General features: G+C 31.6%; 1 protein-coding gene across 1 annotated transcript; it reads left to right on the plus strand.

Annotated features, from left to right (window-relative positions):
- Positions 1-18,919: 18,919 nt before the first annotated feature.
- Positions 18,920-23,919, plus strand: LOC105108033 (66 kDa stress protein). Its single transcript, XM_011002170.1, has 6 exons — positions 18,920-19,397; positions 19,531-19,692; positions 19,810-19,996; positions 20,552-20,974; positions 21,726-22,133; positions 23,174-23,919. The coding sequence occupies exons 1-6, from the start codon at positions 19,006-19,008 to the stop codon at positions 23,429-23,431; spliced, it is 1,830 nt and encodes a 609-aa protein (XP_011000472.1). The 5' UTR covers positions 18,920-19,005; the 3' UTR covers positions 23,432-23,919.
- The last annotated feature ends 1,771 nt before the right edge of the window (positions 23,920-25,690 follow it).

Raw genomic sequence — 25,690 nt, forward strand, 5'->3', positions numbered from 1 at the left:
GGCCTACATTTAAAATGAATATTTACCATAAATTAAAGGTATCTTATATTATTAGATATATTATTATAAAACATGTTTTAATTAAGGAGTTATTGATACTTCAAGTGCAAAATGATGATATAAAAACATGATAAAAATGCTCTTTTAAGTACTAATCACACCCCCCAAACAGCTTATTACTAGTCCCTAGTAATCAAAGCGTTAAAATAGAAAATCAATTTGCAAATTTCATAAAGCAAGGTATTCATCATTTAACTTCCATTAATCTATCCAGATAAACAAACTCTCATTAAATTTATATATCTGCTCAATACCTCTTAACAAGATATTAATAAACCTTTCTTTTGTGCTCAATGTATCAACACATAATTATGGGGCTTTTCTTGGAAGAAAACAAAATTTTTGTTCTAATGTTTAAGGTTAACTTCCTTGGGTTGGGATTACTATTTTTGTCTTTTTTTTTTTTAACTCTATATACATATACTTTAAAAACATCATGCATCTTTAACCCTTTTTTTTTTCTTCTTTTTTTTTAAATATATATACATATAATTTAAAAACATCATGCATTTTTAACCCATGTAACGAGCTTTCGGCTAATGACTCCCAAACCAGTTGGTCTTAGGGCATTAGGTGTTAAAACACCCCTACGAGCTTAGTAACTCGGGTCGCAGATACTAATATGTAGATAGTGCAATGTTTGATTCTCTTAAGCTTTTCTCCTTAACCCATGTAACAAGCGTTGGGCCAATAGCCCCCAAGTCAGTTAACTTTTAGGGTATTAGGTGTTAAAACACCCCTTCAGGCTTAATTGCTTAGGTTAGGGAGGCTACGAAACCAAACTTATCTACATTTTTATTATTGTCATTTTTTTTCTTTTTTTTTTCTTTTTTTTTCATTTTTTTAATTATATAAAATCTCTTTCCCTTCTTTTTTTTTTCATGTTTTTATTTTTTTTCTTTTTAATTATATACAATCCCTTTCCCTTAGTTGTTACCTTTAACAAAAGAACATAAATAATGTAATAATCCAATGTGCAACCCACAATCATATGTTAAAGTATGTGTGTGAAAATTAAGGTTTAAGAATACATGTTAAATGAGTATATGAGCAGAATTAAGTGATAATAATGCGAGAGTTTGTAAATCTGAATATTTCAAGAAGTATTATAATAGACCTTATTAAAAATGGTTACTAAGATGTGTCTCAAGAGTCACTTTAACAAAAGAGCTCATTTACTCTGTCATCCTAGTAACAACAATTATGCACATGCTTTATAAAATGGAAAATAATTTTTTTTTTATCAACTACTACCCTCTCCCCCCAACCAAAACGAGACATTGTCCTCAATGTTCTAAGGTAGAAAGATAGAGTATAGAAGATATCACCTGAAATAACAAACATTGACAAACCTGAAACACACTTAAACAAAAATAAGAAAGAACAAAACACAATAATAAAACAAAACAACACAAAAATTACAAATGAAGACTCAAATCTAATCTAAGCTTTTTATGGCTTTCCTTAGATGACCGATTTATGCGATTCATGGAGGGATCAATTACAGGAATGAAAGATTGTAGTTGGTCAATCAATTGTTCAGTAGTAGCAGCAAAGATTATGATTTGTTGTGCAGAAGATGTTAGAAATTCCTGTTCCACAGCATGATGAAGAAAAGACAACAACTTATCATAATAACCATTAACATTTAACAAACCTATGGGTTTATGGTAAATGTGCAGTTGGGCCCAAGAGAAAATATGAAAGATCTCTTCCAATGTGTCTAGACCACCTGGTAAAGCAATGAAGGCATCAGCATGGTTAAACATTGCATTCATTCGAGCTGACATTGTAGAGACCTAAAGTTCCTCTCTAATTTTTTTTTCCAATGATGTCCCCTTGTGCTAAAGCTTTGGGGACGACCCCTAAAACTTGACTACCTCCTAAAAATGCAGCTATTGACACACCTCTCATTAACCCAAGACTGTCTCCCTCATACACTAAATGAATCTTTCTCTCAGCTAGCACCTGACCAAGATGATTTGCTGATTCTAAAAACTCCTTTTCTTTCCCAGGACTAGATCCACCTAAAACACAAATATTTCTTATATGATGACTTGAGGAACTTGCCATTTCTACACGCTTCTGTATTTGTTGAATGTATGCGTTAAGTGGAAATGAAGGGAAGGAAGAGAGGATTTTATAGATGAGAAATTAAAAGGGAAATCATGCCACCTATGTATAGTCCAGCTAGAGTCTCACACACACTCTCTCTCTCTCTCTTTTTATTTATTTATTTATTTACTTTTAAAAAAGCATGTGTATGTGCAGGTAGTTGTGATTGTGGCTCACATCTTCCCTTGGTTTTACGTCCAAGAACGGCTTAAACGCCCTCTATGGGTCGGGGATAGGCTTCCCATCCAGTTTTCTTAAAAATTAGCAAACAGGGTCTTTTTTAGTCAGATTCCCAAGACTAAGTCGATCATGTTCTTTATGAAATAGTGGTCATAAATCATGAATTGTACGATGCACATCTCCACTAGGATGCGTCTCAAGAGTCCATAGAAGATTATCTAAAGACTCCTTACTCAGGCCATCCTTAATGAATTGTATTTTATCTTCACGGTTTATAGATACCATTCTTAAAGAATGACATTGTGTATTACAAGTCCATCTAGCACATCGATGACAGACTTCTAATCATTTTGCATGACGTTTCTTTGCAAAAGTGCTTTTACCTATTCTAAGCATGTGTGAAATGAAGGAATTAGAGGACTCACCTCATAATCGGACATTTGCTTCAATCAACCAGCGAATATCTTTAGGAATTCTATGATTCATTAACAATCTCAATCTTGCACATCTAGCACGGTAAATTTTTGTAATCGCATTCTGAGGCAGAGCGGGAAAATACTTTTTCAATTTTTCAAGATTAGTGTCCATTTTCAAATGAGAATTGGAAGAGAGATTCAAAGAATTGCACAAATATATACACAGATATCAATTATTGTGGGAAACTGAAAGAACCGACTTAAGTCACGAAGTATCGTTATCCGCCATTTGACCGGGGTGAGAGAAACAAGCAAAAATCACTCAAAAAGAAACAAAAAAAAATCAATCTTTATATACAGGATCACCCAATTCAATAGAGTCATATTCAACTGAAAAATTGTCAAAGTAAACTTTCAGACGATGTTCATTTACCTTGAAAACATTGTCATTCTTTGGATTCTCGATGTCATAGGCCCCATATGGATACACATGTTTCACAATAAAAGGACTGCTTCATCTTGATCTTAATTTTCCAAGAAATAAATGCAGTCGAGAATTATAAAACAAGACTTTTTGACCAAGATTGAATGTTTTTCTCAGTATTTTCTTGTCATGAAACTCTTTAATTCTTGCTTTATGAATTCTTGAATTTTCATATGCATCATTTCTTATTTCCTCAAGCTCATTTATTTGTAATTTTCGCAGTTGACTAGCATCATCCAGATTTGTATTGAAAGCTTTAATAGCCCAATAAGCTTTATGTTCAAGTTCCAAAGGCAAGTGACAAGGTTTTCCATAGACTAGTCTATAAGGTGACATACCTAATGAAGTTTTATAAGCAGTTCGATAAGCCCAAAGTGCATCATTAAGTCTTAAAGACCAGTCTTTCCTATTAAGGTTCACTGTTTTCTCCAAAATATGTTTGATCTTCCTATTAGCAAGCTCTACTTGTCCACTTGTTTGAGGGTGATAAGGGGTGGCAACTTTGTGTGTGATTCCATATTTCTTCATTAAAGACTCAAATGGCTTGTTGCAAAAATCTGTTCCACCATCACTTATTATGGCTCGAGGGACTCCAAATCGACTCAAAATATTTTCTTTCAAAAACTTTATCACTGTTTTGTGATCATTGTTTCGACTTGGAATTGCCTCTATCTATTTTAAAACATAATCTACTGCGACTAATATGTATAAGAAACCAAATGATGGAGGGAATGGACCCATGAAATCTATACCCCAGCAGTCAAAGATCTCAATGACAATAATAGGATTTAAAGGCATCATGTGATGTTTTGAAATAGATCCCAACTTTTGACAATTTTCACAAGACTTGCAGAATACATGTGAGTCTTTGAACATGGTGGGCCAATAAAATCCACTTTGTAAGATTTTTGCAGTTGTCTTTCTTGACGAGAAATGGCCCCCACATGTCTTAGAATGACAAAATTTAATGACACTACTTACCTCATTGTCAGGAATGCATCTTCGAAATATTTGATCAGGACAATATTTGAATAAATAAGGATCATCCCAATAAAAGTTCTTAACTTCGTTTAATAACTTTCTTTTATCTTGGGTACTCTAATGAGCTGGAAATTGTCCTGAAACAAGAAAATTGACCATATCAGCAAACCAAGGCACTGTAGAGACAGAAAGTAAAGATTCATCGGGAAAGTAGTCATCGATTGGTGTGATGTCAGTTTTCGAATCTGTTGTCAATCTTGACAATTGATCTACGACAACATTTTCGCTGCCTTTCTTATCTTTGATTGTGATATCAAATTCTTAAAGTAATAAAATCCACTCCACCAATCTAGCCTTAAAATCTTTCTTAGAAAGAAGATATTTCAATGTTGCATGATCACTAAAAACAACAACAGGTGAGCCAACGAGATAAGATCTGAATTTTTCACATGCAAATATTACTACAAGTATTTCTTTTTTAGTGGTGGTATAATTCATTTGAGCACTATTTAAAGTTTTACTTGTATAGTAAATTACATAAGGTTTCTTATCTTTTCTTTGTCCCAAAACAGCACCTGTGGCATAATCACTAGCATCACACATTATTTCAAAAGGTAATGACCAATTGGGAGGTTGAATGATAGGAGCACAAGTAAGCAAGTTTTTAAGTTTAACAAAGGCTTCTTCACAATGTTTAGTCCATTCAAAAATAGTATCCTTTGTTAGAAGGTTACTTAAAGATTTAGATATTACACTAAAATCTTTGATGAACGTTCTATAAAAACCAGCATGTCCTAGGAATGATCTAACATCTTTAAGAGATTTTGGTGTTGGTAAGTTAGCAATTAACTCGATTTTAGATTTGTCAACCTCAATTCCTTTTGATGAAATAATGTGACCAAGTACAATGCCGTTTGTTACCATAAAATGACATTTTTTTCCAATTTAGCACAAGATTCTTCTCTTCACACCTGGTCAAAACCTTTTCTAAGTTAGTCAAACAATCATCAAATGAATCGCCAAAAACAGAAAAATCATCCATGAAAATCTCAAGAAAATGTTCAACCATATCACTAAATATACTAAGCATTCATCTTTGAAATATGGCTGGTGCATTACATAATCCAAAAGGCATCCTACGATATGCAAAAATACCAAATGGACATGTGAAAGTAGTCTTCTTTTGATCTTTCAATGCAATTTCAATTTGGTTGTAACCCGAATAGCCATCTAGGAAACAATAAAATTCATGACCTGCAACTCTTTCTAAGATTTGATCCATGAAAGGTAAAGGAAAATGATCTTTTCTAGTCATTGAATTAAGTTTCCTATAGTCAATGCACATGCGCCAACCAGTAACAGTTCTTGTGGGAATTAACTCATTATTCTCATTTGTTATCACAGTGACTCCAGACTTCTTGGGTACAACTTGGGTAGGACTTACCCATTTGCTGTCAGAAATAGGATAAATGATTTCATTATCTAGAAGCTTAATGACTTCATTTTTCACTACTTCTTTCATATTAGGATTTAGCCTTCGTTGCATTTCTCTAGAGGGTTTAGCATTTTCCTCTAAATAAATTTTGTGTGTACAAATCAAAGGACTAATTCCTTTTATATCAACTATGGTCCATCCTAATGCATTTTTGTGCATTTTCAGAGTTTGTAATAACTTACCTTCTTGATGTGCATTAAGTTTGGAAGAGATTATTACCGGAAAAGTTTCATTTTCTCCCAAAAATGAGTATTTGAGATTGGATGGCAATGGCTTCAAATCAGGTTTTGGTGGTTGAACACTTGAAGGTATGGACTTAATTGATCATGGTGGCAATTCCTTAATTTGTAGCCTCCAATTACTTGTCTTTGATTCTTCCTGAAAATAAATCATTTGCAAATCATCATATTCATCAATCTCAATTTCACTAGAAATGGTTGGAAATTAATCATGAATTAATTTTTCAGTAAAGTTGACACGACGAAAAGATTTATCATCTCTAGGTTGCTTGCAAATGTTGAAAATATTCATCTCCAATGTCATGTTTCCAAATGATAGCTTCATCAGTCCATTCCTACAATTAATCAATGCATTAGAAGTTGCAAGAAATGGACGTCCTAAAATAACAGGAAATGAATTACATACTTCAACAGGTTGTGTGTCCAAGACAATAAAATCCACAGGATAAATGAATTTATCGACTTGTACTAACACATCTTCAATTATTCCTCTAGGCACTTTTATAGATCTATCGGCAAGTAAAAGAGTTATAGAAGTTGGTTTTAACTCACCTAGATTGAGACTCTGAAAAACTGAATATGGAAGTAAATTCACACTAGCACCAAGATCAAGTAAGGCTCTTTCAATTTTATGCTCTCCAATAAAGCAAGAAATTGTAGGACAACCAGGGTCTTTATATTTCAAAGCATTATTGTTCTGAAGAATAGCACTTACTTGTTCGGCTAGAAAGGCTTTCTTTTTCACATTCAGTTTCCTCTTCACAGTGCATAGATCTTTCAAAAATTTAGCATAGGAAGGAACCTGTTTAATAGCATCCAGCAAAGGTATATTGATCCTTACCTGTTTGAAAATTTCATAAATTTCAGAATTGTGATTGACTTTCCTTTGTTTGGTCATGGCTTGAGGAAATGGAAGTGCTGGCGGTGAATCAGTCGTTTCTTTGCAATTTTCAGATTCAACCCCTTCCTTACCCTCAGAGATTGACTCATCATCTTTCTCATAAGGTTCAAGAGAGGGTTTTTCAATAACCTTACCACTGCGCAGAGTAGTGACTGATTTGACTTGATCCATGTGTTGGCTTCCGGAACTACTTGCATTTGCATTGTATTGCCCTTTGGGATTTTGTTGTGTTTGAGATGGAAACTTACCTTTCTCTTGGAAACTGAGAGCAGATGTTAATTTAGCAAGAGTATCTTTAAAATCTATCATGTTTTGAGCAAGTTGAGTATTGATTGTCTCTTGCTTTTCAATGAATGCATACAAAGTTTCCTCAAAATTTCTTGTAGGAGGTGGAGCATAAGGAGGTGCATATCCATGAGAATTTTGGAAATTATGGTGTGCTTGAAACGGTGGTTGTGAAGTTTGTGCATTGTCACTCTTCCAACTAAAATTTTGGTGATTTCTCCAACCAGGATTGTATGTTTGGGAGTATGGGTTGTGGTTGGCCCTTTGAAAACTGTTTAAAGCATGGGCTTGTTCATGGAGACATTCTTTAAAAGAAGGCAAGGTTGGACAATCGTTGGTTGAGTGTTCATTTGTTTCACAGATTTGACACACAATGTTTTCAACAGATTTTAATTGACCACTCTTTTTCAATTCTAGTGCCTCGACTTTTCTAGCTAAAGATGCAAACTTGGCTTGAAGGTCATGATCTTCCCTAAGGTTGTACATACCTCCACTAGATGTATGAGGTTGAGTTTTACTCGGTGCCTCATATGTACCCGCGGTGTCCCAATTTTGAGCATTTTCAGCTAACAAGTCTAAGTACTCCATTGCTTCATCAGGGTCTTTATCTTCAAAAGTTCCATTGCACATCAATTCAACCATTTGCCTATCTTTAGGTGTTAACCCTTCATAGAAATGTGAAACCAATCTCCATGTTTCAAAACCATGATGAGGGCAAGTACTAAGCAAGTCTCGATACCTATCCCAACATTGGTAAAATGTTTCTCCTGGTTTTTGAGTGAAAGTGGTGATTTGTCTCTTGAAAGAGTTTGTTCTATGAGATGGAAAAAACTTCTTTAAAAACTGTTGTTGCATTTCATCCCAAGCACGAATGGATCCTGGTCTTAAATTTTGTAGCCATGTTTTAGCTTTATCTTTTAATGAAAAAGGAAAAAGCTTTAATCTAATGGTGTTCATGCTACAATTTAAATTATTATATGTGTTGCAGACCTCCTCAAATTCCCTTAAATGCAAGTATGGATTTTCCAATTCCAAACCATGAAAAGAAGGTAAAAGTTGAATAATACCTGGTTTAAAATTAAAATGAGATGCATCAGGAGGAAAAACTATGCATGATGGTGCACTTGTTCTTGTGGGATTCATGTGGTCTCTAAGTGTTCTAGCACGGTTATTCTCATTATTCTCATTATGAAGTGATTGATTATCTTCTTCGGCCATATTTTCTGAAAATGATGAGGATACCCTACAAAGTCTACCACTTGATGTACGTGACCACACTCTCATGCACGTGTAGGAATAAAATAAAAAGAAGAACAAGAAAGCAAAAGAAGGAGGAAGAAAACAAAATAAAAAGAAACAAAAGAAAAGAAACAAAGTTATATACAAGAAAAGTGAAAAGAGAAAATAAAATAAATACTATAATTTATACAAGAACTTACCTCCCCGGCAACGGCGCCAAAAACTTGACACGACTAAAAGATTGATGTCTTCTCCCAAGTGCAGGAGTGTCGAAGTAATAAATAACCCGGCAAGACCGGGGTCGAACCACAGGGAGGTTAATTGTACAAATTATAAACAACAATTATAAAACAACAATAACAACAACAACAATAGTAATAATAATAATAATAATAATAATAATAATAATAGTAGTAGTAGTAGTAGTAGTAGTAGTAGTAGACCTAAATCTGAGATCTATAGCTCCATATATGACCTAATTACCGAACAGTGTTGTGGTTTGGATTGCACCGACATCTCTTTTCTAATTTTGGTCATCTTTTTGCCCTTGCAATTTAAGTTCTTAAAGTCATCAATCAATCCTTTCATTTATGTGATAGGCCTGCATTTAAAATAAACATTTACCACAAATTAAAGGTATCTTATATGATTAGATATATTATTATAAAACATGTTTTAATTAAGGAGTTATTGATACTTCTAGTGCAAAATCATGATATAAAAACATGATAAAAATGCACTTTTAAGTACTAATCATTATACCATCCATTTCGAATGTGCAATAAATAGAACGCAACCACTGGTGTGCGTTGTTACTGAGCTATAAATTAGGCGGTTCTAATTGTCAGCACCTGACTATAAGTGTCGTGTAAACCACTCAGATGTCATGTGCGCAAAATGTTGCGGTTATATATCTTCTGGAATGTATTGTGGTTTGCAGTCCCTCCAAACTACCATGTCATTCCAACCTTGAAAATCGTTATCTCTCACCTTTTTTTGCCTTTTTTTTATGTTTTATATCAAAAATCACGCAACCTACTTCCATAGTGAGAAATTAGATTTTGAAACATAATTTTTTTCAAAGCAAATATTATATTGTTTTCAATGTTACCTAGTAGCCACGTAATTTTCCCAGACCCTCCTCACTATAGTGTCATATGCACTGTCCCAGCTGAAGTTTTCTTAAGCATAAATAATTAATTTTAAATAAAAATAATAATTTAATTACAATTATATTAATAATTTATTAGAAATAAGCTAAAAATTGGAAATTAACACCAACCTCAAATTTGTCAAACCATTCATCAATTTGAGGTATCCATTCAAGATGTCTAGATACCTGACTCCATTGATGGTTTAAACGCCGATGATATTACTTAGGCGGCCTCAATGTCTGTGAACCTAAAAATAAATTAAATTAATGAAATATTGATTAGTTGTTCATAAATTATGTTATAATTAAAAAAAACTAAAACCAAAACAAATTTACATTGAAAGGTTATCATTCCACTATACCTTGTACTTGTGGGTGAATTCATTATATTATGAAGGCACGTCGCCCCTGCGCTATGAAACCATGCTGGAAAAGGTAGCATCAGATGATGGCGCTAATGCCTCTTCGTAATTGGCACTAAAGGATATGTCATCCTCACTGCTAAAAGAACTAGTTGCGACCATATGTGAGGGACGAGTTGTTAATTTCATTCTACGCATCCACATAATTTTATACGAATAATTATATAATTAAATTTGATTGTTAAAAAAAAATAGCAACATCTCCCCTATACTAAAGACTACCAAAACTTTTTTAAATATATAAATATTGACAATAGCGACAACCAATGGAAAACAAGGTTCTTACTAAAAGTTCTAAAGTTATAATTTTTCTATAATTGGTTATTCTTATCTCATAATATGGGTTGCGAGTTTATCAGGATATCCAAGTTCTTTAGTACTCAATAAATAATAATCAAATTAATATTTGATGGCAAATCTAAGGACAATATCTAAAACTTTAACCTTCAATATTTCCATTTCATGTAGCATTGAAGAAGTAATTATATGTTTATTTGACCACTATAATTGTAAATTTAACAAAGAACAAATAAACTTACTAAAAGTTCTAAGGTTTTTAATAGATACATACATACCAAATAAAGTTTCAATTTCATTGCCAAAAACTTTTCATTGCCAAAAACTTTATTCACGTATATTCAATTACTAATTACAAGCTAAATTTAACAATAACAATTAAAATTAATAGAAATACATAACAAAAATAACAATAGATAAAAAAAAACAAATAAAAAATAAAAACTTAAAACAAGTGAAGAAGAGAAAGTACATACCTTTTAATTTGTTAAAGATTGAACTAAAGATTACAAGCCAAAAACACAAAAATGTTGAAGGAAATGAAAGGAAAAAACAAATCTTTGAAATGAAGAAAACGAAAAAATAAATTGAATCTAATTTCATTAGCAAAAAATATATTCATATGTATTCAATTACTAATTACAAGCTAAATTCAATAATAAAAATTTAAATTAATGGAAATACATACCAAAAATAATAATAAATAAAATAAAGAACAAATTAAAAAATAAAATCTGAAAGAAAATAAAGAAGAGGAAGTACACACCTTTTAATTTGCTGAAGATTGAACTAAAAGAAAAAACAAAACTTTGAAATAAAGAAGATGAACAAATGAACTAAAAAGGCGATCGCTAGGATTTATAGCGCAGTTTTACTAATGGACATTTAAATAATATTAATTTTAATTATTTCATTGGTGATATTTCAAAAATCTATCTGAATTACAATGCAACTATAATATCTAACTATTCAAATGGGTACATTCATCTATACTAGACCGGTCCTTCAACTTTTTCTTCAAACAGTAGATGTATCGAGAGATGCTCCATTGAGTCAAAAAATAATTAAGGAAATATCATCTCAAGTTTACATAGTGTCTCGATGATATTTGTTCCAAGTCTCTCAATAAGATCAACATTTAACTTGGTGGAGCATATATCTCTAAAGAAATGATTGATCTTCGTGAGTACATCCCATATCCTTTTTTTGGCAACAAATCATGATAAGCTAATGGGATGAGTGTTTGTATAAACACGTGGTAATCATAACTCTTTATTCCATACAATCTGCATTCCTCCATATTAACCAACCTTGATATGTTCGGGGCATATCCATCGGGAAAACCCAGACTCTTAAGTCATTTGTAGACTAGTAGTTATGCGTTTTTCTCTAACAGGAAGCTTGCTCTTGGTTTTGCGACCCATGAACCATTACAAACTGACTCTATATTTTTACGGTTACATAACAAAGTTATATCCAATCCAGCCTTGATATTGTCATTTGTCTTCCCCTTCACATCAATGACAGTGTTGAAAATGTTCTAAAACATGTTTTTTTCTATGTACATAACATCAAGGTTATGGCAGAGGAGATTGGTCTTCCAATAAGGAAGCTCCCAAAAGGTACTTCACTTTACCCAATTGTGGGTCAAACTAAAACCATGAAACTTTTGTTTACCTGATTGAAGACCAAACACAATATCATTATACTCTGAAACAACAGCATGCAATTCTTCACTAGAAAGATATAGGGTGCAACATCCTTTTCAAATCTGCCAATAAAGAAATCCATTATGTTCTTTCTGTACCTATGATTCGATGGCAAAAAATGACAATAACAGTAAAAAAAAAAAAAGTTTGACCTCTATTTATTAGCATGAATGCCTTATTATTTTCCATGCAGTATGGACAAGCTAGTTTTCCATGCATGCTCCAACCAGAAAGTATTCCACAAATTGGAAAATTATTGATGGTCCACATCAAAGTCGCCCTCATAATAAAAAACAATTTCCTTAATTTATCATAAGTCAAAGCTCCGGAGGATCAAAACTGCGTCAACTCATCAATCAATGGTTGAAGACAAACATCTATATTTTGGCCCGGGCTGCTTGGACTGGGTATGACAGTAAATAAAAATCTGAACTGTGGCCTCATATATATTCAGATTATTTTGTCATACCTGGCCTCACTCAACCCGTGATTTGACTTAATGGTGAACACTTGTGCTCGGCCGATAATTTACTATGGTTCGTGCAGTCATCCCATAATAGTTTGTCAGAATCTTTCAATAAATAAAAAAACCTAGTTGCATCTGCATTAGGTTCTTCTTTTACTATTGGACAATGACTGACATTACCTTAATTCATTCTGATTACATCCATGACTATATTCCTGTAAGGATTAATGTTGTCATTTGCAACTTCATGCACATTGCTAACACTAGAAGTTGACCCCATCACCCTTTCTCTCATACTTTTATTATGAACAAATACTTCTTCGTGTGTATATAAACACTGATAATTCTTCATAAACTCTTTGTGTAGAAGATGCATCATTACAACATTTGGATGTAGATACTTTTTATTTTGACACATCCTGCAAGGACAACTAATACTGCCTCTAGTGAAATTTCTGAGAATAGATGTTGCGAAATTAATAAAACCCTGAACCACGTTACAACAATCCATCTTCCGCAATCTTTGAGGTGAATCTCGATACATCCAACAATGATCATCTATTATTTCTATCAAACCTCTATAAAAATTATGATGACAACATATATTAATTTACTATGTTATGTAAATAAATTTGCAAAAATATTGGTTTAAGTGGAGATTATCCAACAAACTAATTACAACTTCTCATAAATATTAAATATTTATTATCAATTATTAACATCTATATAAATTTATGAAAATTACAACTCTGGAATAGCATTGATAAAAATTAAAACGGACCCTTTAAACAAACTATTAATTATTTCACCAAAACACATATAATTTGGTAATTCAATAAATTTTCAACAATTTACAAACAAATATAGATTTCATTCGGTAATTCAATAAATTTTCAACAATTTACAAACAAATATAGATTTTATAAAATCTAAAACAAACCATAAAAAGTACAAAATTAAAAATCCATAGTATACAAGTTTATTTGAGAAATAACAATAAAACATGTACATGTACTAAAAAAAATTGACATTTATATTTTATAAATTGAAAAAGATAGAATTACTTACAAAAAAAATGATAAAATCCATTGGTAAATTAGAACTCGGATACTATGACCACAAAACTTAAAGAAATATAACTTATGCTGAGAAAAGGAAGATTTTTTTATGGGGGCTGGTTGTTTGCAGTTTGAGAGGGGAGAGTTAGGATGGGGAAGAAATAGGGGAGGAAAGAGTCAGCAGAGTGGTCATATATTAACTTTTACGGATGGAATAACCAACGAACAACTTTTGTTAGTGATTCCATTGATAATTTTGTTGGTAAATCGATCATATCACTGTATAGAGATCCTAGTTTGAATCGTTTGGTGATGCCATAAGCAATTCTGACAGTGAATCAATGACATCACTATACAAACTCCCGGTTTGAATCCCTCGGTGGTTTCGTTGATAAAATCGCTCGCAAAAGCTTCCACGTCAGTGAACTGCCCTTTTTTTAATTCTAAATATTTTGTTTGTAATTTTATCGGTATATACCAATTGATACCGACTGAATTACAGACAAAAAATATTTCATTAATAACAATGACTGCAAATTACCAACAAAACTATTCCGTTGGTAATGTTGTTGATATTAAGTGAATTTCTAGTAGTGAATATGCCACCCTTGTGATCTGCCATAACACCCGAACCTGAGCAAAAAAGTTATCCCTTAGAAGCGTTAAACCCACTGCAAAGTTGACCTCAAGAAGCTGACCTAGCCAGCCTTTACAACCTAATTTTATAGTTGATCCAAAACTTCATTTTATTCATATTTTAATCCCTGAGCTTGAGAGAGAAAAGAGAAATTTCTAGGAAAATGGTGCACGAGAAATAAAGTTGTATGTTGGCCACTTTTTCATAATAAAAAAATAATCTTGATATTAACGGGTTTCATTTAATGAGAGAAGTTTTTTTGAGATGGTCTTGATCATTCATCTTATTATCTTATTTAGGCTATTTTATTTTTATTTTATATTTAACCTATTAAAGGTTTATTTAAGACTATAAATGGGTTTATTAGGGTCTCTAGGGTATTTTTTAGGTGTTTTCAAGTTAAAAAAGGATCAATATAAGGGTTTTGAGATCTTAGGATTCGAGCCTCAATTTTTCAACCACCTGATATAGCTGAAGTTCAACCAATAGATGACGCATCATCTGTCACCACATACAAATTGTCATCTGCTTTGTTTTTTGAAAAACAAATAGGCTGGCAACACTTTGTCTGCATAATTTAAAAAATTAAAGGTCAGACATGTGATTCTGACCTTCTCTATTTTGTGCAAAGCATAGTTATTAAACTTGGTCCACCGATTAACCTTGATCAACTCGAAAAAAAAAATTTAAAAATTAAGTTTTTAATATATCACATGAAAAGGTTAAGAAATATTTCATATAGATGTAAACTATATATAGCTATCTCACATGAAAAGGCTAAGAAATATTTAATATGTATGTGATATATATATATATATATATATATATATATATCCTATAAAAAAAATTAAAAAATAATTTATGTGAATAGAGATTATATATATTTCATTGAAAAGTTAACATTTCATACAGATATAAGCTATAAAAAAAGTATGCAAGGCCAAGTATTCACACATTAACTTTATATTTTTTGGATTTATTAAAAAAATAAAAAATAAAAAGTTGGGTTTCACTTAGGTTACGGCAAGTCACTTGGATTACAATAGGTCACTCGGGTTTTACCACTCTAATTGCAAATCCAAGTTTAGACCATTTAAAACACGCCAAGGCCTAGGTCGTTTAGGTCCCGGGTCAACCCATCTAGCAAGCCTGGTTTTATATCTACGATTCTAAGAGCAGGGCCACCGGACTCCTTTTATAAATTCTTTTTTTTATTATTTTTTTTCTTAAAGTTTATCTAATGTTTTAATAAAAATAATGAAAATTATATTTAGGAAATTATTTCATTTAATATCATTCATTTTGAATTTCTTTTTGAATAAAATTATAATATTTTTTATAATATTAACAAATATGGTTTTATATAGTCATTCAAGATTTTCTTAAAGTATGATAAAAATTAATTATAATAAAATAATTAAAATTATATTTAAGATATTATTTTAATTAGACCATTCAATTTGATATTTTTTTTCAAATAAAATTATAGCATTTTTTTTAAGTGGCAGCAATCATTTCAAGCAAACTTTATTTAAGTTTGTGGTCACGAAACAAAGTTCAAATAATTGTAATTTAGGATATGTTTTTGCATTATTGTTACTTTTTATTTAATTAATTATTCTTCTTATGAAAAACAAAGTTTGGTCAAAACAATGAAAAACGTATGTGAATTAGAAAATATGATTATGACAAAAGAAAAACAAAATATATTTTTTCATCATCATAATTTATTCGTTGTTTTTCCTACAAATAATTTTTTATTATTGTATTATTAATTAAAAATAGATTTTAAAAAGTTTCATACAGCCGCACGTAGATAATATATCTTTCTCTTTTTTGTATTACTCAAAATTATCAAAACCAATTTTTTTTCTTTATTAAGACTTGCTTGAATGGTTTGATAAATTATTATCTAAAAAATAATTATTCTTGTAAAAAATATCAAACAAAAACGGAGCTCATAAATAAGATGAAAGGATTTTAATTAAAAAGATTTATTTTTATCATTTTTTCAAATTGTTCCTTTTTCTATTTATTCTAAATTTTTATTGAAGAAATAATATAGATCGAAAAGCTATTTTTTAACATATATTAATAAAAAAGAACGAATTATACCATAAAACTATTGGTTTAATGGAATTTAAATTATAATTTTACATAAAAATAACTTTATTTTTATATAATTAAATAAATAAATAATAGAAGAGCTTCATGTCATAAAAGAACAAATATCTTAATATACATTTATTTTTTAACTTCTTGACTTAATATTAAATTATCGTTAAATTATTTTTATATTTATTAATACATATAATTCTTATTTTATTTTCTTAAATGAAAGTATTAACTTTTATTTTCATAATTAAATTTTTATCTTGATACTAGTTAATGCATTAATGCTGTTAATTTATACATGTTATTTTTGCATTAAATTTTTTTTATTCAACCCTCAAATTAGCTATAAAATTATAATCTAAATCTCAATTAATCAAGTTACTATTGTTGTTAATCTCAATTGAGTAGTTAAAGCATCAGAACATTCCAAACAATTTTTTATCTGAACTTATCATAATCTTAGCAAAGGAATGTGTATGTGTGTGATTCAATTAAAATTTCTAGCAAATTTAGAAAACCAATCAACTTATAATATTTTTGGCATGAATTTTTATTATTATTATTTTTTTTTCCTATTAGAGAGTACCAAACTTTATTTTCGCTATGCATCCAAACTTTGAAGATTTGTTTTCTGATCAAGTGTTTTTATTAGGTTCTATCAAAAGCATGCTGGTCATAATATTGACATGTCATCATGTGGACATACACACTAAATATACGTGAATATTACACTTTATTTTCAATCGAGTGTCTATGGTTTTATTTTTATTTTATTTTTTTATTTAAATGTATCTATTTTTCATTTTTTTTTCTTCTTTTCTTTTTAAGTGTGTTTTTTAGAAGGAGAAAAATTCAATAGCGAGCAGATTTTCACAATCCTTATATAAAACATCCTGGAGCAAGTTAAATAACAATTTTGTTTCATATTAAAAAAAATAAAAATAAAAGGGTATACCTATAAATAAAATAAATCAAATAGAATTGATTTCTTTCGCTTTCTCACAAATCAAACAAGTGGAAATCAAATAAAAGTATAGATACCCAATTAAAAATAAAATAAAATATTCATGCACTCTTGGGTTATATATCAACTAGTATATTGTTCCGCACTTCTAGCGTATAGTTCTGTACTTTGCATTAGATTAATAACAAATTTTTTTTAAATATGAAAAGTATAGTGTAACTCAATAGTTTTATGTTTGGCACCATTTTAGATCTAATTGCTATTGGGTCTAGCTGGCGACGGAACCAGACTCAAAAGCATTGAGTCTTGCTTTAAAACCAGATCTGATATTCTAAAAAAAATTAAAAATATCTTAAAATATTTTTAAAAAATATATATATTAAGAAATTAATTTTTTATTTTGTAGAATATATTTTTCATATCATCATATCAAAATAATACAAAAACATCAAAAAAATATTTATTTAAAGTAAAAAAATTAAATAAAAAATTAATTTTTTTAAAGTATTTTTGAAAAACAAAAACAAGCATAGTTTAATAAGAAAATTCAACCCAACCTAAAAATATATATCATCACCTAACTTTCATACAATATAAAAAAAATCATCAATTTATTTTATCTTTACATTATGAAAAAAAATTAAATAAGAGGAAAAAAATTGAAAATACCTTAAAATTAAAAAGAAAAAAATTAGTTGTCAATGTATTGGGTTTTGCTCTGATATGCATTATTTATAGTGCTACTATAAAAAATATTTTATTTAAAGATAGTGATGTTGCAAATGCATTATGTGTTTTTAACTCAACTTAAGCAATTTTGTATTTGAAAAAAAATATTACTGACCCACTGAGAAGCGCAGGCCAATATACTAGTTATTATATTATTATATAATGGTTATTTTTGAAATGTTAAAATATATTGAGATGATATTTTTTATTTTTTAAATTTTATTTTTTATATTATTCCATAAAAATAATACAAAAAATATTAATTTAAATTAAAAAAAAAGTAAAAAAAAATTGAAATCCTTTTGAAATGCAAAACATATTTTAATAAAAAAAATCAATTCAATCTCAAATGAAAAAAAAAAATTATCACTCAATTTTTGTATAATATGAAAAAAGTCTCATTAATTTATTTTTTCTTTACTGTATAAAAAATAACTATAAAAAATTAAAAAAAAATTAAAAAATCTAATAATCCAACTAAAATTAAAGATATTAGATCTAGCTATCTAACTAGATTAAAAATAAACTAATCTAATTAGACAATTAAACTCAATACTAATAGTCTAACATACAAAATGTTTTGGAATCAATTTAAATATAATTTTCAAATCAAACTTAATAGCATTGGATCCTACAATGAAGCTACATCTAACCATTTTTTATACATCCAACCATTTTTTATACCGAAAATTGAGAAAACAACACTCGCAATAATATTTTTCAATTAAAAAACAACGGTCCAAACAATACACTGGCATTTATAGTGCCACCACGGTTCACAGTACAATAATTCTATATACATAGCAAATTCACGATAATTTCCCCGCACCTATAATATGCTATCTTGTCAGTCTAATGGTCGTGTCAACATCTATTTGACAAAATCTAATAAAAATACTTTATTAAAAGAAAAATCACAATTTCATTTTAAACACTTTATTAAACGTTCAAAATGCCCAATTGGTGGGTGCTCTCCACGTCCCCAAGTATATAAAATCAAGGAACGTTCAAAATCCCCACCATTTCCACGATCTCCATCGAATCAAATCTGGAAAAGAAAATGACAGAGCTCGCAGAGACCTACGCTTGCGTTCCCTCGACCGAACGAGGCAGAGGGATCCTAATTTCCGGTCATCCAAAAACCAATAAAATCCTTTACACTAACAACCGATCCATTCTCATTCTCAACCTTGACAACCCGCTTGACGTCTCCGTCTATGGTGAGCACGCTTACCAAGCCACCGTCGCCCGATACTCTCCCAATGGCGAGTGGATCGCCTCCGCTGATGTATCCGGGACTGTCAGGATCTGGGGTGCTTACAATGATCATGTCTTGAAAAAAGAATTTAAAGTACTCACCGGTCGGATCGATGATCTTCAGTGGTCCCCTGATGGGTTGAGGATCGTCGCCTCTGGGGATGGAAAAGGGAAATCTCTTGTTCGCGCTTTTATGTGAGTCTAAAAAATAATTTTGTTTTACTTTTTAAACGCATGGCTAAACGTCAGCAAGCAGAGTTTCTATGGTTTGATGATTGATGTTGATGGTTGTTATTTTTTTTGTTTTTTTGTTTTTTTGTTTTTATAGGTGGGATTCAGGAACTAATGTAGGGGAATTTGATGGGCATTCACGGCGAGTTTTGAGCTGTGCGTTTAAGCCAACTAGGCCATTTCGAATTGTCACATGTGGAGAGGATTTCTTGGTTAATTTCTATGAAGGACCGCCATTTAAATTCAAGTCATCTCACAGGTTTGTAATGGTGTATTTTTGTAGTAAATTATGAGAGTCTTAATTCTGATTTTAAGTTCTTAGAGTTAGATCAAAATAAAGAGGGTGCATTGGTTGAAAAGTTTAGGTTACATGCAGGGATCATTCAAATTTTGTCAATTGTATACGGTTTTCTCCAGATGGTAGCAAGTTTATCAGTGTAAGTTCTGATAAGAAAGGCATACTGTTTGACGGAAAGACAGGAGAGAAGATCGGAGAGTTGTCATCTGAGGATGGTCACAAGGGCAGTATTTATGCTGTTAGTTGGAGTCCTGATGGTAAACAGGTAAGCCTGGTATTAACTTATAATGAAAGCTTTTGTGGTGAACACTCTTGTTTTGTGGTGCCTAAACCAATACTTGTTGATGTGACACTTCAAAAAAAATTAGTTAATAATATAATTCTTAGAAGACATTAAATGAGGGTATTACAGTAGAAGCATAGGTGTAGAAATTACAACTTTATCTCATCATTTGTTTTTAGTTTCTTTCAATTTGTGAAGCTACTACTGAGGATTAAAATGAATTCTGTGTTGTGTTTTGCTTACTTCTTCATGGACCATTTATGGAAACAAAATCTGCAGCCAAGTACTAGTATTTCGTAATTAAGGACCAATTGCATGCTATTCTCTTATTAAAAGTAATTTATTTTTGATTGATGTGCTTGAGGACTGTACAAAAAGTGCTCTATTTTTATTGTGGATTTGATTTCGTTTCCGTTGATACTTTGTTTCCCCATTTCTGTATTTGCATTCCTTTATTTTCTGCTCTTTCTCCACCTGGTAAAAGCAACTCTTTTTGTACCTGATAATTAACCAAATTGTGGTTAAACTATTTTATAGGTGCTAACAGTATCTGCCGACAAGTCTGCAAAAGTGTGGGAGATCTGTGATGATGGTAGTGGAAAGTCGACAAAAACTTTGACTTCTTCTGACTCTGGTGGAGTGGATGATATGCTAGTCAGTTGCCTTTGGCAGAATGATCATCTTGTCACTGTTTCTCTTGGTGGCACAATCAGCATTTTCTCAGCTAGTGATCTTGGTAAAAGTGCACTGCAAATATCTGGTCATATGAAGAATGTTACCTCTTTATCTGTGCTTAAAAATGTCCCTAAGACAATCCTGTCCAGCAGCTATGATGGTTTGATAGTTAAATGGATTCAAGGCATTGGATACAGCGGCAAATTGCGGAGGAAGGAGAATTCTCAAATTAAATGCTTAGCTGCTGCTGAAGAAGAAGTCATCACATCTGGTTTTGATAATAAGGTGATTAACTTGGCTACATGTTTTGATTCTTAAATGAGTATGCTGTTTTCCTTTTCTATTTTTATCTACTATGAATTTGAGGACGTGAATGAGTTCCTGCTCATCAGGATCAATAGATGACATATGAAACATGCTATTGGGATTGTAATAGGTTCTCCTGCTTCTAACTTACTGGTTGTGAGAGGAAGTTTTTCTTTTATTTGAATAGTCATACTATTGTTAGAAGGACTATAGTGTTGTAACTTTCTTTATGTTGACCACATGTATCAAATAATCAGTATTGAATGGAGAATTTCTCCCTGACATGTGTATATAGTTATACTCTTTGGATTGCAAGCAAACGTGATTCCTACCCCCCGAATTGTATTTTTATCATGCCTCTTCAAGCATCCTTACAAACTATCTGTGCCATTTTGGTGCCTCTACAAGTTGTCTAAATATGAAAATGATTTGTCCTGCTTTGATTTCTAATTTTTAGTAGCCTAAAACAAAAACAAGTTGAAACAAAGAAAGAAAAAGGAGAGCTTTTCATTCCCAACTGAAAGCTTTATGAAGCCCTGAATTCTATCAAAATAAGTTTCATTGTTTTCTTTAATTTCTTCTCAATGTTAATTAAACAGGATTTGGATAAATTATGAACTAATTATGATTTCTACACAACGTTTGGTGCATTTCTTTTCCTTTGAGGAAAGAAATCCGTGCCCCTTTTAACCTCTAATTCTTTCTTTCTGCTATTCTTTGTATTTTTCAGTTATGGAGAGTTCGTTTTCTTGGTGATCAATGTGGAGATGCAGATTCCATTGACGTCCGCAGCCAACCAAAGGATATAAGTCTTGCCCTTCTCTGCCCTGAGCTTGCTTTGGTTGCAATTGATTCAGGTGTTGTCATGATTCGTGGTACAAAAGTAGTGTCAACCATCAATCTTGATTTTGCTGTGACGGCATCTGCAATTTCACCTGATGGAAGTGAAGCAATCATAGGTGGGCAGGATGGGAAATTGCACATATATTCTGTCACAGGTGATACACTCACAGAAGATGCAGTCCTTGAAAAACATCGTGGAGCTGTCAGTGTCATCCGCTACTCTCCAGATGTTTCAATGTTTGCTTCTGGTGATTTAAATAGGGAAGCAGTAGTTTGGGATCGTGCTTCCAGAGAGGTACTTTGATTGCTTATTTAGATCCAAAACGTTGATGCTATACTCTCTGTACAGCTGTTTATGCATAGCACTTAGTTATTGTTGGTTGAAGTTGCAGATGTGCAAAATTGTGCCAGGTCTGTGCTCTTTATGCAAGTGAGCTACACTAAGTACATATCTACATGATAGCGAGGCATTGAAAGTTTTCTGTTATTTTGCTTTCTAATTGTCACAGAGCAAAGCAAATTTGGCTGTCAATTCTCTGTCTATGGGAATTTTATTGAATTGCATGATTTGGAGAAGCCACCAAATCAAATGAAGCACTTGCAATAGATATGGATTTTGATTGGGGGATTTGGCCAGTTCATTAAATAAATAGAATCATGAATAACATAGCTCCTGTCATTATGGTTTTTGGTTCTGTGAATTTTACTTTCCTACTAGCATATCATTGTCCTTAACCTTGGTTTTCAAAACTGAAACTTCCATAGTTACTGGTCTTACATCTGGCATAGGCCAGAAGAATGTTTTGTTTTATGCCCAGCTATCACTCTCGAGTTTGCTAGAAAATCAGTTTAGATAAGCAGTCACTCATTTTGGATGACGTTTTCCTTAGTATGCATGCAAGGGGCAAGTGAGGCTGCACTGTGGGTGAAATGCAGAAATAATTACTGTTCTTACAGTTGAACATCAACCTGTACATTGCCTAAATCTTTCTATGTTATACATTGTTCTTTTAGTTTGCAAGGGGCAATGGATGGGGTTGGTGGAAGGATTGCTTTCCGTATAAGCAGGCACAGGTTGACTGGTATATTGCAGTCTGATGCTGCTCCTTGATTTGGGATTTACTAGTTTGTGTTACATGCCACAGGCACCCTTAGGCCTGATTGTCAATTCGCTGTGTTTTGTTTTTTCAATTGTCCGTGCTTTATTTTTTATTTTATTTTTTCTTAAATTAAAGATAACATGAAAAGTTTATGTCAAAATGAACCATGTTTCCTTCTTTTCTTTACTTCACTGAACTGTGGAGCCTTATTTTTTACTTGCATATTTTTGCGCAGGTGAAGCTTAAAAACATGTTGTACCACACTGCCCGCATAAACTGCCTTGCTTGGTCTCCTGATAGCAGCATGGTTGCTACTGGATCGCTTGACACCTGTATAATCATATATGAAATCGACAAGCCAGCATCTAGTCGGATGACCATCAAGGGAGCTCACTTGGGTGGAGTTTATGGATTAGCATTTACTGATGATCGTAGTGTGGTAAGTTCTGGTGAGGATGCCTGTGTTCGTGTTTGGAAGGTAAATCCACAGTGATATGAATGAATGGAGGTCACCATGAATATATTCAGGTCAAAATTTTTGAAACTTGGTGACCATGCTGGATTATTTTGGATTTTTGAAAGGGTGTAACTAGATTAAGGCTCTTTCTCCTAGCTAAAACAGTGCTGGTTTTCTCTCTTGGGATTTGCTGAGGCTGGGCTAAGCTGCTTTTTGTGGTCTTATGATGTCTTCCTCGTGATTCAAAAGTGTTTCTTTGAAGGGCTGGACGTTTTTTAAAAAACAAAGGCTGTAACGCAGCTGGGATTCTGAGATATTAATTTGCTTTTGGGGCGGAGAAGATGATGGTTTTTGGTTGTCTAGGTGATCTTTTTCTTCACAATCGCCCCCCCTCCCCTTTTCTATGCACTTGTGCCACAAAGTGAATGTCATGTTGGTTTCTTTTTTGGATTATGCTCGTTGTGCGACATCACTCTCTGTATTTTCTGCTTCTTGTGTAGCTGAAGTGATTTTATCCCGTTTTTACATCATCTGTTGTTTCTGTTCATCATCACTGAAATGCCAGAGATGCTCATAAGAAACAATAATAATAAACGTGGTTCCAGGCCCGCCCAATAGACAGATTATACAAGTAAAGGTGTTTAGCAGCCGAGGAAGAACAAGGGCTCTATATGGCTAGCCCCTGTTCATCGCCCAGGCTGAACCGTTCAGCTACTAAAATATCAAACTAGACTGCCTCTAAAATGGCACGTAACAGATTGGATTTTCGATTCGGCTCGCCGAACATGGTAAATTTCTTGTCAACCTCAAGGCTGCCTGAAACTTAAACTGGATGTCACAGACATGTACACGAGAAAATGCAGATGAAACAGAGCTTGCCTCAACTTTATGAGTTTTCACCTATAATTTCTGCCCTTGTGGTTTTCGCTGGCCCCTTCACGAATATCAATATAGACGGCTTGACTGCTCAAAAGGATATCTCGGACCTGAGGGAGTGGATAAGCTTTGATTGTAAGTACTGTTTATTCTTGCATTTTAAAATTATTTTAAAAAAAATTAAATAAAAATATTTAAAAAAAATTTAAGTTTTTTTATTTTGTTTTTATAATTAATATTTTTTAATAATTTTATATTATTTTAATGTATTGATATTAAAAATAATTTTAAAAAAATAAAAAAATCATTTTAATATATTTTTAAATAAAAATATTTTTAAAAATAAATACAATATACTTCCAAACAAGTTTTAAAAGGGCCAGCTCATGAACTTCAACTTTGTGGACTAGGTTTACAGCCACCACACGAACCACTAGCCATATTGTTACATGTCTTTACCAAATATGCAGGGCCTACCAGAGGGCAACTGGGTTTTCAAAGTACGGAAGAAGCACACTTATATTCATCCATTATTAGAATTATATTATTATATTATACGATATAATGAATTGGTCCATGAGATGAGAAGATCTTAGATTCTAGTAATACTTTTAATAGTTTCATTGGTAGTTGATCAAGGTTATAGATCACTAAATTGTGGAGTTACTTTAAAAAAAAATTATTAGATTTAATATATTTTTAAAATTTTTTGAATTTAATTTAATTATAATGGGATCAAATTTAGTTAAATTAACTAGATCACAAGTTAACTTGTTCATTTAAATTTAAGTAGGGATTAAATTTAGTTAGGTCAATTGGATTACAAGCTAATTTGATTAATTAAAAAATAATTTAAAATAAAAACTAATCATACTTGGCTATTTATAAATAATAGATGGAGGCTTGTAAACTTGAGGATTACTATAAATTTATATAATTATTAATTTTAAAATCTGTAAAATTAATTAAAATTTATATAAATTAGTTAAATATCTATATTAATTTAAAAAAAATACCACGATGGCAACAAAAGCCGTAGATATAGGTGTGGTGAGAAATAAAAGTTGGACCAGCAAACTTATTCATAATTTGGTCCAGCCTTCTATAAATATCACAGTATTTGCCTCTGAAAAAGTTGGGGATTTTTTTATTATATCCTTTTCATTATTTTAAATCAACTGAGCTTTCCTGTGGTCTCTCCTTTTGTCCTCCAAGCCAAAAATCATGGCTTTAAAGCAAACTCTAACACTACTAGGCTGCTTGCATCTCAATGTCACGTGCCCACAGACATACAATAAATGCTATCAGATATTTAGCGTCTTTTTGTATTAAAAACATGTGGAATGTCCTTGTCCCGACACCTCCTTCCAAACATTGGTTTTATTTATATATATATATATATATATATATATATATATA

This window comes from Populus euphratica, unplaced genomic scaffold (assembly GCF_000495115.2).
Source record: "Populus euphratica unplaced genomic scaffold, PopEup_1.0 scaffold180.1, whole genome shotgun sequence".
NCBI lineage: Eukaryota > Viridiplantae > Streptophyta > Magnoliopsida > Malpighiales > Salicaceae > Populus > Populus euphratica.